The sequence below is a fragment of the Canis lupus genome, chromosome 11 (assembly GCF_003254725.2).
Source record: "Canis lupus dingo isolate Sandy chromosome 11, ASM325472v2, whole genome shotgun sequence".
NCBI lineage: Eukaryota > Metazoa > Chordata > Mammalia > Carnivora > Canidae > Canis > Canis lupus.
In genome coordinates this window covers 65,605,515-65,620,951 of record NC_064253.1, presented here as the reverse complement: position 1 = coordinate 65,620,951, position 15,437 = coordinate 65,605,515, and the positions used below count along the sequence as shown (strand labels likewise).

Below are 15,437 nucleotides of genomic sequence, written 5' to 3'. Positions count from 1 at the left end.
AGCATGGTCGGATAAATTTTCCAGAAGTCTTTTCCAGAATAAGGTAGCATGTGATTTATATTGTCCTGTACCATTTTTAATGTATGTAGATTTTGATCCCTCAACCAGATCAAGTGCCTTGGAAGCAATACTTGTCTCTTTGTATCTCACAGTACCCGGCATTGTGTCGGTTACCTAGCAGAGGCTCAGTCCTGTTCAGTCACACATCATTGTTAAGTGAGATCAGAATACTGCTAGTAGTTTTAGGAGCCAGTGTGAGGAGATTTTTTTTTCCCTAAGTGTAAGACTATCTTAAAAAGTAGGAATTTGAGGAGTTCAGATTTATTTGACATTGCTATACAGGACTCACCTATGTGATCTTTTGCCACCTAGACCTGGCTAAACAATACAGGGAATGCCTGTATCCTGACTGTACGCTTGTAGACTGCTTTAATCTTGACATTTTCTGTGAAGCTTTTATTATAATTTGTTTGGAGTGGCTAACTCCGTATGTACTGAAGGAACCTAATATTCCCAAAGTGGCTTTATCTGCTAAAGTTCCCTGTGTGATACAGAGTGGCAGACCAAAGGGCTTTCTGCTGGTAGACCCACAAGTTTTATGGACTTTTAAGATCAACCATTGTGTTTGTTATGCCTCAGACTACTGATTGGAGCTACAGACGGGCTTCCTAAGTTGGTCGGCTAAAATGATTATCTGTATTAAAAAGAACTGCATTGATTTTAAATAATGAGAGGTAGTGCCCAAGATTGGCTGTTGAATCATATTTGAGAATAGCAAACGCTATTATTAACTGGTGTTCTTGACATTGTCCGTTTCTCATAGGTGGTGTATGATGGACTTTTTGGTACAAATACAAATTCAAAATTGAGAACATTATCCCTGCAGTTTGTGCATCACATTTGTATAACGTAAGTTTTTAAAATTATTTGACTGTAAAATTTCAAGCTATTGGGAGTGACCAAATAATTCAAGTATTTCTTTCTTACCCAGAAAGAAACCATGTTTACTCATCTTAAAATAATTTTAGGTTTTTTTTTTTTTTTTTAAAGATTTTATTTATTTATTCATGGGAGACAGAGAGAGAGAGAGAGAAAGAGAGAGAGAGAGAGAGAGATGCAGAGACACAGGCAGAGGGAGAAGCAGGCTCCATGCAGGGAGCCTGATGTGGGACTCGATCCCGGGACTCCAGGATCACGTCCTGGGCCAAAGGCAGGCGCTAAACCGCTGAGCCACCCAGGAATCTCCATAATTTTAGGTTTTAATAGATTATTTTAACTTATTTCAGTTGTGTCTCTAATTATTTTAAATCATCATCTGAAAAGATACATTAGTAATGAGATTCTTATCTTGCTTTGTATATGTGTGCTATTTTTTTTTAAAGTTGTCCAGAAATCAAGATTAAGCCATTAGGTCCAATGCTTTTGAATGGCCTCACCAAGCTAATCAATGAATATAAAGAAGTAAGTGACTTGTTTTTTAAACACTGTTAACATTTTATATTTCAAAATATTTTCTGTTATTAACCTTTCTGGTCTACATGTTTGTTTAGTTAGTTACAGTTTGCTAATTGTTCCATCATTTCTTAACATTTTTACTTGAAGTGGTGTGAATTTTAGAAATTACTGCCAACTTTTGCTGTTTTGTTTTTGGAAATAAGTTAAAAATGTGATACAAATTTTGAAGGGTCTTATCGCTTCTTTAAATAACATCTTTTAAAGCAATTGCATTTTATTCCGCTTTTAGGCACTGTGCAAAAATGGAATGGAAAAAATTACATTTTATTTTATGATTTGTTTCCATATGGATCTTTATTTGGATTTGCTTATATTTAGAAATAGTGTTAGTTCTTTAGGGCTGAGTTTTTACCAATTCAGAATTCTATAAAAACATGCATTCAGTAAGTTTTTGATTCCTTAAGCTAAGTGGGATGAGGAATCTTTGGAATGTAGGTTTTTGAATCCTGTTTGTCCTTGCTGTGTCACTCTTACCATCTTCATTAGTTCAGGTGAATTTGCTAAAGGAAGTAAAGTTTCAAGAACTGTAGTTAGCATTATTTTCCTAAATCTTTAAACGTGAATGCATGTTTGTAGTAGTATAGTAATTAACATTCTGCCATTTGGAGTTAGAATTGAGTTTGAATCCTGGTTTTGTTCTTTGGTGAGTTAAGTTCTTTGGAGCTCTGTTCTTTATTAGATAAATGAAAATATCTCTTCGTTGGGATTAGTGTGAAGATTAAGTGAGATAATACACAAAAGTTATTCAGTAGATATTTTTTAGTGAAAAGCTGTTCATTCATGTGCAATTGTGCTTTGGGGGTATCGTTAGGCCTGGCTCTCCTGTTTCTTGAATAGTGCCTGCATGGTTTTTGAGGCCTGTGGAACCTTTCAGATTATTTTTATGGCATAGATAGATGCTTGGGATGGTTGGTAGAAATAAAAGTGCTTTTGGGCTTTTAGGGGAGAATCTGTATATTTAAAATAAATTAGAGAGGCCAGATAACCTGTAGGGCCCTAATCTGTGTACCTCCTGGAGGTACCTGCATGTTTCCCCAACAGATGAATCCTTAAGTGTGCCCATCCAGGTGTGGAAGAGTGAGTCTTAATGTTAATTGTATGAAATTCAACTCACAGAGCTGTTACTTTGTTTTGAGTAATTGGTTTTCATAAAGCAGTGTAAAATTCTGTCTATTTGAGGAGGGAACCTCACTCACTTGATGACTATGATCCTTTAGTTTTTCATAATGGAAGATATGAGTGGAAGCTTTATTATCATGTAGATTTTTAGGTAATTGTTCCCCAGCTTTTTGCAATTTTGCGGGGAGAGAGATGGAGGATCCTAGTCTGTGTGAGCATTGGTGGATTTTCTAAGTTAAACTTTCCCCAGTGTGTTGAAGATGAATTTTGGTGTTTGCAGGTTATAGTGTTGAAGATATCCTGAATTTAGCACCAGCTAAGAGAATTCTTTAATATATAACCTCTGCATTTTTCCTTTTGAAGTGAGCTGGAGAAGCAAAGTTTTTTTTGTTTTTCCTTTTAGTAGTGCGGTGATTCTGGGTTTGGACTTTTGTTTGTTTGTTTTGTTCACATGCCAATATCATGTAGTTAGGCAGAGTGAGACCAGGTTTAATAAGGAGTAAAATAATGCATGTAATTGCAGCAAAAAGGTTTTGCCGTTTACTGTATTTTTTGTTTTGTCTGTTTTTTGTTCTTTTTTTTTTTTTTTCTTCCTAATTTCAAGGACCCTAAGCTACTGTCAATGGCATATTCAGCTGTTGGAAAACTCTCCAGGTGAGTAAACTCTTCTTCAGTGAGAGATATCCTGCGGGTAAACTAAGAAAAATTACATGGTATTTAATAATGAATGGAGAATAAATTTGTTGTGATTTTGAAAGGAAATGTATTTAACGGCCATAGGTTGTTTAGGGATGTTTTCCTTATAGAGGAAAAATGATGTGAGACACTACATTTGAAGATATGTTTCTATATTAAATGGTAGTCTTGAAATGAGGTTTTGAACTGGATTGTGTCTTAATGGGTTACTTTTTCTTACACCCTGGAGACATCTGATTGACCTTAAGTGTTCTTGTTGCTGTTTACTACTAGTCTTTATAATCCCAATCATCAAGGTTTATCTCTTGACTCTCTTTTCTGATAGTGCTATATTATGATTCTGGGTGGTCCTGTTTCCAGAGGTGAATTTTTTTTCTTCTGCTTATAGTATGATTTCCTCCTTCCCACTTCCTCCTGGTTTCCTCTTCCTTCAGTAGATTTCAAAGCGGGGAGATAGAGGTACTATATGGCACTATATGGTACTTCCAGCCATGACACAGGTCCTGGATTGGCCTGTATAGACTAGCTCTTGCTCTTCTTCTGTCTGTGCAGGGAACAGATCTTTGGGGCTCAGAAAAAAGCCACGCTAGATCACCTGATACAGCACTTACATGACAGCCTTTAGTTTAAATAGTGGTTTGGCCTTAGTTGTCTATTTTTCTTATATTAAAATCAGAAATGTTAACTGAATGCATGGAATATTCTAAAGGGAATATCTGGATAGTGTGTATTTTAATCATGAGTTACTTATGTTAGACAGTTGAAGAATTCATATTTACTTTTAAAAATATTTGGCTCTTTGGGGAGGTAATCTAATGATGTTGACATGTTTAGAGATGAAAATGCAATTCAAGAAAATTTGTGTTGAGTTACATTTTCTTCTAGCCTCTTGAAAATTTATGATTGTAGCAATGGTCTTATATTCTCTTACAGTCGAATGCCCCATTTATTCACTAAGGATATAGCTCTTGTGCAGCAGCTTTTTGAAGCCCTATGTAAGGTAGGGAAACACCCAGCAAGTTTATGCTTTCCGTTTGGATCCTGACCTGGAAACCTGACAGGGAGGGAAACACTATTTTTTATCATATTTATAGGAAGAGCCTGAGACTCGGCTTGCTATTCAAGAAGCGTTATCTATGATGGTTGGAGCTTATAGTACTTTGGAGGGAGCACAGCGAACTCTCATGGAGGCACTTGTGGCTTCGTACTTAATAAAGGTAGGTCCATCTGTGTGAACTGTGATGGTTGGTGATAGAGATATTGTACATTTTTAAGAACAAAATTTGAATTGCTTTTCTTCTTAACTATCTTGACAAGAGGAATATTTGCTTTCGCTTGGACTGTGATTTATGATTGATTTTTAATTCTTAATGATGAGAATCTGGCTTAGGGATGGAAGAGAGATGATATTCATTTTTTTTTTTTTTTAATTTTACTTAAATTCAGTTAACATGTAATGTATTATTGGTTTCAGAGGTAGAGGTCAATCAGTGATTCATTAGTCTTATATAATACCCAGCGCTCATTACAAGGAGTGGTGATATTCTGAGGTTTTATGTTTAAAGCCTTTCATGTTGGGAAGTGTTCTTGATGTTGTGTCCTCCAAGTTGGAAGTCTTTTGTCTTAACTTGGTAGCTGAACACTACAGTCCATTAGGGTGGTGTTCTCCAGCCAACACCAGGGGAAAAGCAAAAGGAAAAAAAAGAAAAATTTTATACCTTAAAATGGAGTCCGTAGGAAGTAAGCCAGCACTATCATATGTAGTCTTCTTCCTTCTAGATCTTTTTATTGGCTATCATGGGAGTTTGTAGAAAATTTTGAGTATATATATATATACATCTGTATATATAGTACGTAATGTACAGTATAAAGTAATATGTATTTGCTATAGTCAGTTCTTTGTCTTCCATTTCTAGGAGTAGAAAGAGGGAGATTAGAAGAAGGAATGAAGTCAAAGTATTGGTACAATTAATATTTAGTTGTCCTACTGAAATTTGGCTGATGTATTTATTACACTGATATCAAGGGAATTACTAAAGGTTCAAAAGGGTATCTGGTTTCTATTGAAATATGATAGGATTACTGTGTACACTCAGGAAAATTGTTAAATAGATAAGTTCCATTGTCAGAAGTTCCTGTATGTGGTTCATAGTCATATAGCATCCAGTGCACATGGTTCATTGTCCTATACCATGGGCAAAGAAGTGTAGGCTTATTTGGAAGCTCATTAGAATAGAATACCTAATTTTTTTCCCTAGGTACAAGGAGATGTGATGCTTGTGTATTGCATGTGGGTGCTGGTTATACATATGCAGATCTAATCATGTAGCAATATTATTAAACCAAAGCTAATTTGTCTTTTCTCAGACTACATTTTTTTTTTTAAAGATTTATTTATTTATTCATGAGAGACACACAAAGAGAGAGAGAGAGAGAGAGGCAGAGACAGGCAGAGGGAGAAGCAGGCTCCATGCAGGGAGCCCAATGTGGGACTCAGTCCCAGATCCCGGGATCATGACCTGAGCCAAAGGCAGGCGCCCAACCACTGAGCCACCCAGGCATCCCTTTTCTCAGACTACATTTAAAGCAACTAGACTTTAGGCTAAATCACATTAACTAGTCCTTAGTATCATTTTTCTTTATTGCAACTCAAAGAATGCTTAAAGAGCAGGAATACCTCAATGAATAGCACAGTATCTATTATTTAATATCCCTCTCCTCTCACTGTGTTAGGTTTGTGACTAGGGGAATGACTCGAAGGGAAGGTGCATGAGAAAAAGGCTTTTCAGAATAAAGATTCTTCAGCTGCTTCTCTGGTTGAACTTTGTGTTCATAGATTAGTTTATTAATCTGTTTAGGTGAACTGAATATACTCATGTAGTTGAAACTCCTTTGGAGTCAGTTTAAACTAGAGCTATTCTGAAAAGCGTGGAGATATATTGCTTCCAATGTGTAGAGATTCCAAGTAACCTCTGTTTGTGTTCCCTGCCTCCTATCTTCATTTCATTCACATGACTGACGGTTTGAGAGTTTTGGGGAACCAGACGCTGTTCACAGCGACCATGGCCCCAAAGCTGGGCTGAGGATGTGCGCGTATAGAGACTCTCTGGCTGTGGCCTTTGTGGGTCTTCCTGACTCAGAGGGGCCTTTTAGCTCAGAAAAGTACTTTTTAAAAGTCGCTGTCCCAGAGGCTTTTAAACAACTTGAGTAAAGATTTCCAAGTGAGTTGTCTTGATTTTATTTACTTCAATATACTTCTTAAAAATAATGGCTTCAGTTTTGATTGTTTACAACTAAGATGACATACTTGACTGGAATGAACTGTTAGTAATTGGATTCTTCTCCTTTTTTTTAACATCTGTATGTGTTTGTGTGTGTTGTTTATGTGTCAAATAGCCCGAGGTTCAAGTTCGACAGGTGGCTGTGAAGTTTGCTAGTACGGTGTTTCCCTCAGATCACATACCTTCCAGATACTTGCTCTTACTAGCTGCAGGGGATCCGTAAGTTTCAAAAGCTCTTTGTTTGAACTTGGGCTCATTTTAAATTATTTGAAAATTACTAAAATTTATATTGTTTTCATTATCGCTCTATGGAATTTAGAAGCAGTTTGTTCAAGAGTCAAAAAAATATGACCCTTGACATGGCACAGAGCTGTAGTTATACCCTATCTTGTTTATTTCTGTGGGTAAATTTTAAAGATGCAAGCCACGTCACTTCCAATCTCAAGACATTTCCAAAAAGAAGTTGTCTCTTACAATATATTTTATGACTCTCTGCTTCGATAGCCACGAATATGTTTAAGACATTTTCTCAGATTCCAAGCTGTCAAATAAAATGACTGTTCTTAATCATCAAACAATCTTTCTGCCGTTATTGTGATTTATTTTTTATTCTGATTTGTCTTTCTGTAAGACGGGAAGAAGTTCATGGAGAAGCACAGCGAGTATTAAGGTGTCTTCCTGGTAGAAACAAAAAAGAAAGTGCTTCTAAGCAGATGCCTTCTTTCCCAGAAATGGTGTATTATATCCAAGAAAAGGTATGGCATTCAACCTCAGGTAATTAGTTTGGGTCATATAACGAATGATGAAAATAAACATGAATTTTTTTAGGTGACACCTTTAAAATGTTATCACAATGTTGAGTTGTAGTAAGGTTTCTAACCACGGTAGTATTTATACTAAGTGAGAGGAAGAAAATACAAAATGAAGAGAAAAATGTAATTCTCAAAATCGATCTGTTTTGCCGCAAGCTGAATTACTTAAACTCCCTTTATGCTCCTCAACATTTTGGTTGGGTTTAAAATGGGTTTAAAGATTTTCTCCATGGTATGGCATGCTGAAAAATGCCTGCTTTTTTTTTTAAAAACACATATTTTTAAGGATATTGTTTAGAACCTGTAAGTTTAAGGATGCTTGAGGGAACAGTTTAGATTTTTTCCATTGTGATCACAAGAAACATCACATCTGCTATTTTGAAGCCTCCTGTGTCTGTGCAGTTCTCTCTGCTGGCAGGTCAGACAGACTGCCCTGACCCCCCAGTCCTGATCCTGTCCCACTTTTTTTTTTTTTTTTTCCTGTCCCACTTTTTATGTCAGTGTTTTTTTGAGTATGCTGGTGGTCCTAGCTTTTCATTTAGATAGGCATCTTGAGGGAGTTGGAGGTCAGGACTAAGTAGCTGTGGTTTTTTTCTCTGAGGCATAGTCATGTTCGTGGTCAGAAGATGCTTTTGTGCTCCTGTTTTCCTTTTGCCTCTGTTGTAATGAAGATAACTGGCATGCAGTGGCCTGAGGTGACTGTGTTAGTAGTAGATGCCTAGAGCAGGCTTATTTATTTTTAAGATTTGTTTATTTATTGGAGAGAGAGAGAGAGAGAGTGCAAAGGTGTATGTGTGCCCAGGGCGAGGGGGCAGTGGGAGAGGGAGAGAGAATCTCAAGTGGACTTCCTCTGAGTGTAGAATGTGACTCAGGGCTCAGTCTCATGTCCATGAGATCATGACCTGAGTTGAAACCAAGAGTCGGATTCTTGGTTCAACTGACTCTCAACCCCCTGAGCCACCCAGGTTTATTCTTTTTTTTTTTTTTTTTTTTTAAGATTTTATTTATTTGAGAAGTAGTGACAGAAATAGCAAGAGAGACCATGAACGGGGAGGGGAGGGAGAAGCAGGTTCCCCAGTGAGTAGGGAGCCCAGTGCAGGGCTCCATCCTAGGACTCTGGGATCATGACCTGAGCTGAAAGTAGATGCCAAACCAACTGAGCCACTCAGATATCCCTTATTTTTTTTAAACAAGCCAGTAAAAACAGGAAGGGGAAAAGGCACCACACCTGTCATTTAGGGTTTGAGCGACATATGCAATCAGTATGATTGGTGGAAAAATATTTTGATTAGAAAAAAAAAAACAGTAGCAAATAGTAATATCGTTAGAAATGCAGTTATTTTTGAATTGAGGAAGGGCACACATGCTCTTTGTTTTAGTAATGTGTTTGTTTTCGGCTTATTTTTATTAGGCTTCTCATCGAATGAAAACTCCAGCTAAGTACATGACTGGGACCACTGTCCTTCCATTTAACCCAGCAGCCTTCGGAGAGGTAGGACTTGGACCTATTCCTGTTTTGCTCTCTAAACATTGTAAAAGATATTGTTACATCCAAAGAGATGTGTGAATTTTTTTTGTGTTCTCAGTAAACCCATATTGTGATGTCATTGTCCTTCACCAGATCGTTTATTAGAAAAACAGTCGTTGGTAACAGCTATTATTTTAATTTGTAGTGAAGTCTGTAAATGTATTTGTCTCAGTGAGATTCTCTTTGTGGAAGAACTGGGTGCTCCGCATTGATTACTATTGTGATTTTATAGCAAATTAGATTTGAATTTTTTTTTTAAGTTTTTATTTATTTATTCATGAGAGACAGAGAGAGAGTTAGGCAGAGACACAGGCAGAGGGAGAAGCAGGCTCCATGCAGGGAGCCTGACACGGGGCTTGATCACGGGACTCCAGGATCACGCTGAAGGCTGGCGCTAAACCCGCTGAGCCACCCAGAGGTCCCCCTTTTTTTAGATTTAAAGCCAATGCTATGTTGAAGTTGTTTGGATTATCTGTTGTTTAGGTGGTTGACTTGTACTACTTAAATGACAAGAGGTAATCTTGTTCAGAGTGAGTAAGAGTACCTGCAATGGAATTACTACCTATTTTAACTGTCAAGAAAGAGCTTCAAGAGGACTGCTTGGTAGCCAGTTTATATCAGAGGTTTTTATGGTGTTGTCTCGACTCTTCTTTAGATGATTTGAATCCATTTTCTTAAATCCTTATGTTGGTGGATATTAAATACGACTGGAATTTCACAGGAACAGATGATTGGCTCCAAGATTCTGTGTGTGTGCCTGTATGCGAGTGCAGGGGTGGGAGGCAGAGGGAGAGAGTCTTCAGCAGACTACCTCCCTGAACATGGAGCCCGATGCCTGGCTCCATCTCGTGGCCCTGAGATCACAACTTGATCTGAAATGAGTTGGAGGCTGAATAGGCTGAGCCACCCAGGCGTCCCTGTAATTGTTTAGACTTTAAAAGTTGAGTTTGCATTTTAACTCCATTAAACTCCACTAAAAACACTCTGGATTTATAAAAGCTTGTTATGTAAATCGTGCTCCATTATGGTAATTTCAGTTAACATCCTGAGTCATATTTTCCAGCTTTTGTGAGAATTTGTTGAATAGCTTTATGAGGGAGGACGGGGGAATGAAAATGGGAGACCGTCACGTTGAAGAGCACCCTCCCACACTGATTTCTTGAGGAGCTTGTCTGGTATTCTTCCTTCTACTTTCAGATAGTCCTGTACTTGCGCATGTGCCTAGCGCACAGTGCAGGAGTGGTGCCCACCTCCCAGAGTTTGGCTGACATGCAAGACCACGCCCCAGCCATTGGTCGCTACATACGGACTTTGATGTCAGGCAGCCAGGTGACATCCTCATCATCCTCTTCCAAGAGTGGAGAAACCAACCCTGTTCAGATCTACATTGGCCTGCTTCAGCAGCTTCTGGCAGGTGTTGGAGGTAGGAGGTCCTGCTGCTGAGGACAGATCTTAAAGCACTTAAGCAAAAATCTAATTTTAAACTCAGCTAAGAGTTTATAGCAAAATTATTGTCTACCTTCACTACTGTAACTGAACGTTACATTTAATACTTTAACCTTTGTTTCTTTTCTAAACTTATTTGCTTCATCCTTGATAGACTCTATTACTCTTCTTGGAAAGAAATGCTAACAATAGAGAATGTTTTACTTTGGAAATGGGTGGGAAGAACAGGGCATCTTTTTATAGATACTGAGTCTGTAAATTTGCTGTATTGGATCACATACTACATTTAAGTTGGTTTTTGTTTTGTGGAACTGGGGAATGCCTCATAAAGCAGTTTTCTTATACTTTAAAGGAATTTAGTGAGCTCTGTGTTTATCACTTGTTGTGAAGCAAAAATGGTTGTGAATTCTTTCTTACTTAGGTTTGCCAGTCATGTACTGTCTATTGGAAGCTGTCTCTGTGTATCCAGAAAAACTGGCTGCTAAATTTGTAGACAAAACAGAATGGATAAAGGTACATCCTGTGCATGTATATTTCTCTTTGATTCTGTGTATTTTACTTTAGTCTTATAATTTGTTTCTCTACTAGTGTTCCTATGACCTTTCCTGCCTTTAGGTCATCTTGAAAACTCTTCTCAAATACTTCCTGGAAACATGTAGGTCAGTGTATCTCAGTGATCCATCTACATGACAGGGAGAGATGCACTGAGAATCACATAAGGGAAAAATATATATATATTCTGTTTTAAGAGTTATAAAAATAGGTTTGTGTAAAAAAAATATGTAAACTGTCACCCACCTATCCAAATCTCCCAACTTCCTACCCCTTCCTCTCTCACTTGACAAACATGTAAGTCATCACTTATTTATAGATGGTGTACTTTCTAGAGTTTATTTATGCATATACACACAAACTAAAATAAGCATTTTTCAATTTTTCTTCCTTCTTTTACATGAAAGTGCATAGTTTTCAGTTTTATTTATTTTTTCAAGTTTATTATTGTTTCAAGTTTTTTAAAAAAATTCTAGTTGGTTAAAAAAAATTCTAGTTGGTTAACATATAGTTGTAATTTTATTATTTTAATGTTTCAAGTTTTAATTTAGCTTCTCACACTGTTTTGTACCTTCTTTCACTTAATATGAGAATGTGGAGGTATTTTATAGAACTATAGAAAGAACATCCTCTTTTACAACTTCATTTTTTCCATTGTATTAATATGCCGTAATTTATTCTAGAACCTTAGTGATGGTCATTTAGGGTGCCTTCACTCTGCTGCAATGAACAATCTATCATTTTGAATATAAGGAGGTATATTTTTTAGATGGATTCCCCAGAAGTGGAATTGAGGACATAGACTTTTGCAATTTTGATAGATAGTACACATCCTCCAGTACCAATTTACACTCCCACCAGCCACATAGGAGAGTGTTCTTGTCTCGTGGTCACACCAAAAGCATTGCCAGGTTTAGCAAATAAAAATACAAGGTTCTCAGTTAAATTTGAATTTCACATAAACAATGAAAAATTTTTTAGTACCAACATAGCTCATACAGTTTCATATACCTCTTGGGCTGTATAAAGCAGTTCTTTTTGGAAAATGGAACTTGAATTATGGTAAAATGTACAGATTATCTCTTAGTGTGAAAGCATAAATGTAATATATCCAGAGGTGTGAGTTTTGTGCTTTTCTGGAATATCTAGTCTCATGAAATTGCTTCTGGTTTCAAAAGGATTTTTTATTCCTTATGAGTATTTGCTGAGTGTAAAATGATCTGAGAGTTTTTGACTTTTGATCATGTAGATCAGGGGTCATCAAACCATGGTCCCTGTACTGAATTTGCCTTGCCTCCTGTTTTTGTAGGGCCTGCAAGCTAAGAATGGTTTTCACGTTTTTTAAATGGTTGAAAAAAAAAGCAAAAGATGAATAACATTATCTGACAAAAGAATGATAGTTCCAATAAAGTTTATTGGAACACAGATAACTCCCTTTATTTCTGGATTGTCTGTGGCTGCTTTTGCACTACAGTGGCAGAATGGAGTTGTTGCAGCAGAGACTGTGTGGCCTACAAAGCCTGGTTGGCCGTTTACAGAAAACACTTATTAACCTCTGTTTTAGTCATCTGTATTAATTCTGTCCTGTGTTTTGTGTTTTTGATGAAAATGCATAGAAGCTTTTGGCGTATAATTCAGCTTTTATTTTATTTTGAAATCGCTTATTGTGCTCCTTTTTCACAGATAATCAATAGATTGAACAATACAGTGTATCATTTATTCTTTTAATTTTAAATGTCAGATGTCAGTAGGAAGATGATTGTAGATCACGTGTATATTTGTTTCTCTACACCACTCAGAGTCTGATGAATAGCAGTAAAGAAGAGATGCGTGAACTGGCAGCCTTGTTTTATTCTGTGGTGGTATCTACAGTGTCGGGAAATGAGCTGAAGTCAATGATAGAACAGCTTATAAAGACCACAAAAGACAATCATGTATGTTACCAGTTTTGTCTTCATTCTTTTTTATGGGAGATGGTAGAGCTTTCCCAAAAAGCATCTGATACGTGTTCTCATTTCTAAAAGGAGCTTCTATGATTGTGAAGAATAAGTGAGATTGATAGTACATGGATTCGTTCAGTCCAGTAAACAAATTTGAGTGCCTTGTATCTGACAGGCACTATGGCGGATGCTAGGAGTACAGCAGGGAGCACATACCCAGTACTCCCAGGTGCTGAAATCCTAGTTCCTTCCTCCTTCCCCATTTCCTGCCACCTATCATCGTGCCTGTTCTGTCAGGAAACCCGTGCTTTCAAGTATTCAAACTTCCTCTTTGTGTTTCGAGGTTTTAACAATTAGAAATCGTATCTGCTCATTGTATTTCACTGGCAGTGGGGAGAAATTATGCTTGAAAATTATGGTAGTGTAGTTACATAAGTGCTCCAAGCTAGAAGAAAGCATGGGTGCTACCGGGAGCACGCAGAAGAGTCACTTCACCCAGACATGGAGTGGGTGTCGGGTAGGGGATGACTGGAAGCGAATCAAGACTCTACTTGCCTTCTCGGAATTCTTGAGTGTTAGAAACTCCAGGTTTGTTAACATTCAGTAGAACCTCAAATGATCGTTTTGTTCTCTGGCCTTACGTTTTATTGGCGAGATGGCTGTAATAAACATAGTTATTTCAGTGCATTCTTGCATATGTGAGAGAGTGACAGCTATCTTGTGGTTAAATTCAGAGCCCAGAGATACAGCATGGATCCTTGCTTGCATTGGGATTCACGGTAGGAAGATACTTGGCCAAAAAGAAAATGAGAATGGCAGAGCAACAAGACCTGGAGACAGATGCCGATTTCCTGCCGGAACAAGAGGCGCTCATTCAGAATGCCACGGAAACGATAGGTATGTCATGTGTCACGTGCTCATGCTGACTTGGATGCCATAGTTTCTGAGTTAGGTTAAAATTTATTACAGCGTTTCAGTTTCTTTTGACAGCATTGCACTTTAAAGGCACAAGTCTTTGCAGAAAACCTTGCTTGATGGTGGATGTGTGTTTTTAATAACAGTGGAAGTACTCTAGTTTTTCTGTACGTTTTTTTCCTGTGTGTTCTGGTACAGCAGATGATCGCATTATGGGAAAAAACATAAACGTTTACAAGAGGACAGTGCCGTATGCCTTGTTTCCATGTTTTATTACTGAGTGAATGTTAACAAATTATCAACTAGAAGGAAATGTAGACTTTGATTTCATTTTACCACCTTGAAACCAGTCTGGAGTTCCTTGCCCTTAGCCCTGGGCCCCAAGAGCAATAGTGTATTCCTCTCAGTTTTGTCTCACTGTGCTCACAGGCTCGTTTTTGGACAGTACGTCGCCCCTCCTGGCAATTGCTGCCTGTACAGCCCTGGGTGAAATCGGCAGAAACGGCCCCCTCCCGATCCCCAGTGAGGGATCTGGCTTCACCAAATTGCATCTTGTAGAAAGTTTACTGAATAGAATACCTTCCAGTAAAGAAACAAATAAGGTAAGTCTCTCTTCTTTCCCCTTTCTTTCTGAAATTCTTGCGCTTCATAGATACATAAATGAACAAATACACAGTCGTAATGAGGACACATGACAGTGCAGCTGGAAGAAGGACTTAAGGTAAAAAAAGACTGAGAGAGTCTAGGCGACTATTTAGTTTTGAGTTAGGGGTGATTTTTTTTTTTTTTTTTTTAGATTTATTTATTTATTCACGAGAGACACAGAGAGAGGGAGGCTGAGACACAGGCAGAGGGAGAAGCAGGCTCCTTGCCGGGAGCCCGATATGGGACTCAATCCCAGATCCCGGAATCACACCCAGACCCAAAGGCAGATGTTCAACTGCTGAGCCACCCAGGTGTCCCAAGTTAGGGGTGATTTGTACGACTTCTGCACATGCAGCATTTGGGCCAGTGGCTCCAGTTTAGGCCCACAGCGTTAGGATTTGGTAAGGAACTAGCTGCATGAGGTAATTAATTCTTCTTTCATGCGAAAAATGGATAGTAAAGTGTTAAATAGTTTTTACCACTTTTGTAGTTTTAGACCAAATCTAAATCTTAACCTCTGATAGTGAATTTGGTTTTAAGAAGTCTGGGCGTTAGTAAGCTGTGTGAGTAATACCTGAGAAGGACATTTATCAGTTTTTAGTTTCCAGTAAACATTTTTGTAAACTAAGACATATTTGTGATCAGAGTACCTCAGTGTTGAATTATAACATGATTTAATGAGCAGATAAGTCAGTTTACTGTAAGGTTAATAAACACATAATCTTATTTTTGATCTAGCAAATATTTAAAATTTCCAAAGAATATCACACTGTAGTTTTTGTTAGCTATTATTAATTAATTAGTGATTACCAACCATTGTTGAGTACTTGCAATGTGTCAGGTGTATGCTAGATGCTTCCCATACATTTATTGAATTCTCCAGGACTAGTGAAGTAGGTACAGTTGTCATCTCTGTTTTCCTGGAGGAGGAAACACAGTCACAGAGAGGTGGAGAAAATTGCCTAAGGTCATATACCTTTAAAGGCTG

General features: G+C 37.7%; 1 protein-coding gene across 7 annotated transcripts in view; it reads left to right on the top strand.

The window, feature by feature from the left end:
- ECPAS (Ecm29 proteasome adaptor and scaffold) overlaps positions 1-15,437 on the top strand; it is a 98,477-nt gene that overhangs the window by 47,278 nt on the left and 35,762 nt on the right. For all 7 annotated transcript variants that reach the window (XM_035696786.2, XM_049091892.1, XM_035696783.2 and 4 more), the window contains 13 exons: positions 824-909; positions 1,383-1,461; positions 3,239-3,288; positions 4,264-4,330; positions 4,425-4,547; positions 6,727-6,830; positions 7,243-7,366; positions 8,835-8,915; positions 10,149-10,374; positions 10,819-10,910; positions 12,749-12,883; positions 13,624-13,786; positions 14,234-14,406. In XM_035696786.2, coding sequence (XP_035552679.1) covers positions 824-909; positions 1,383-1,461; positions 3,239-3,288; positions 4,264-4,330; positions 4,425-4,547; positions 6,727-6,830; positions 7,243-7,366; positions 8,835-8,915; positions 10,149-10,374; positions 10,819-10,910; positions 12,749-12,883; positions 13,624-13,786; positions 14,234-14,406 — 1,503 coding nt within the window. The remainder of the gene's footprint in view (positions 1-823; positions 910-1,382; positions 1,462-3,238; positions 3,289-4,263; positions 4,331-4,424; positions 4,548-6,726; positions 6,831-7,242; positions 7,367-8,834; positions 8,916-10,148; positions 10,375-10,818; positions 10,911-12,748; positions 12,884-13,623; positions 13,787-14,233; positions 14,407-15,437) is intronic.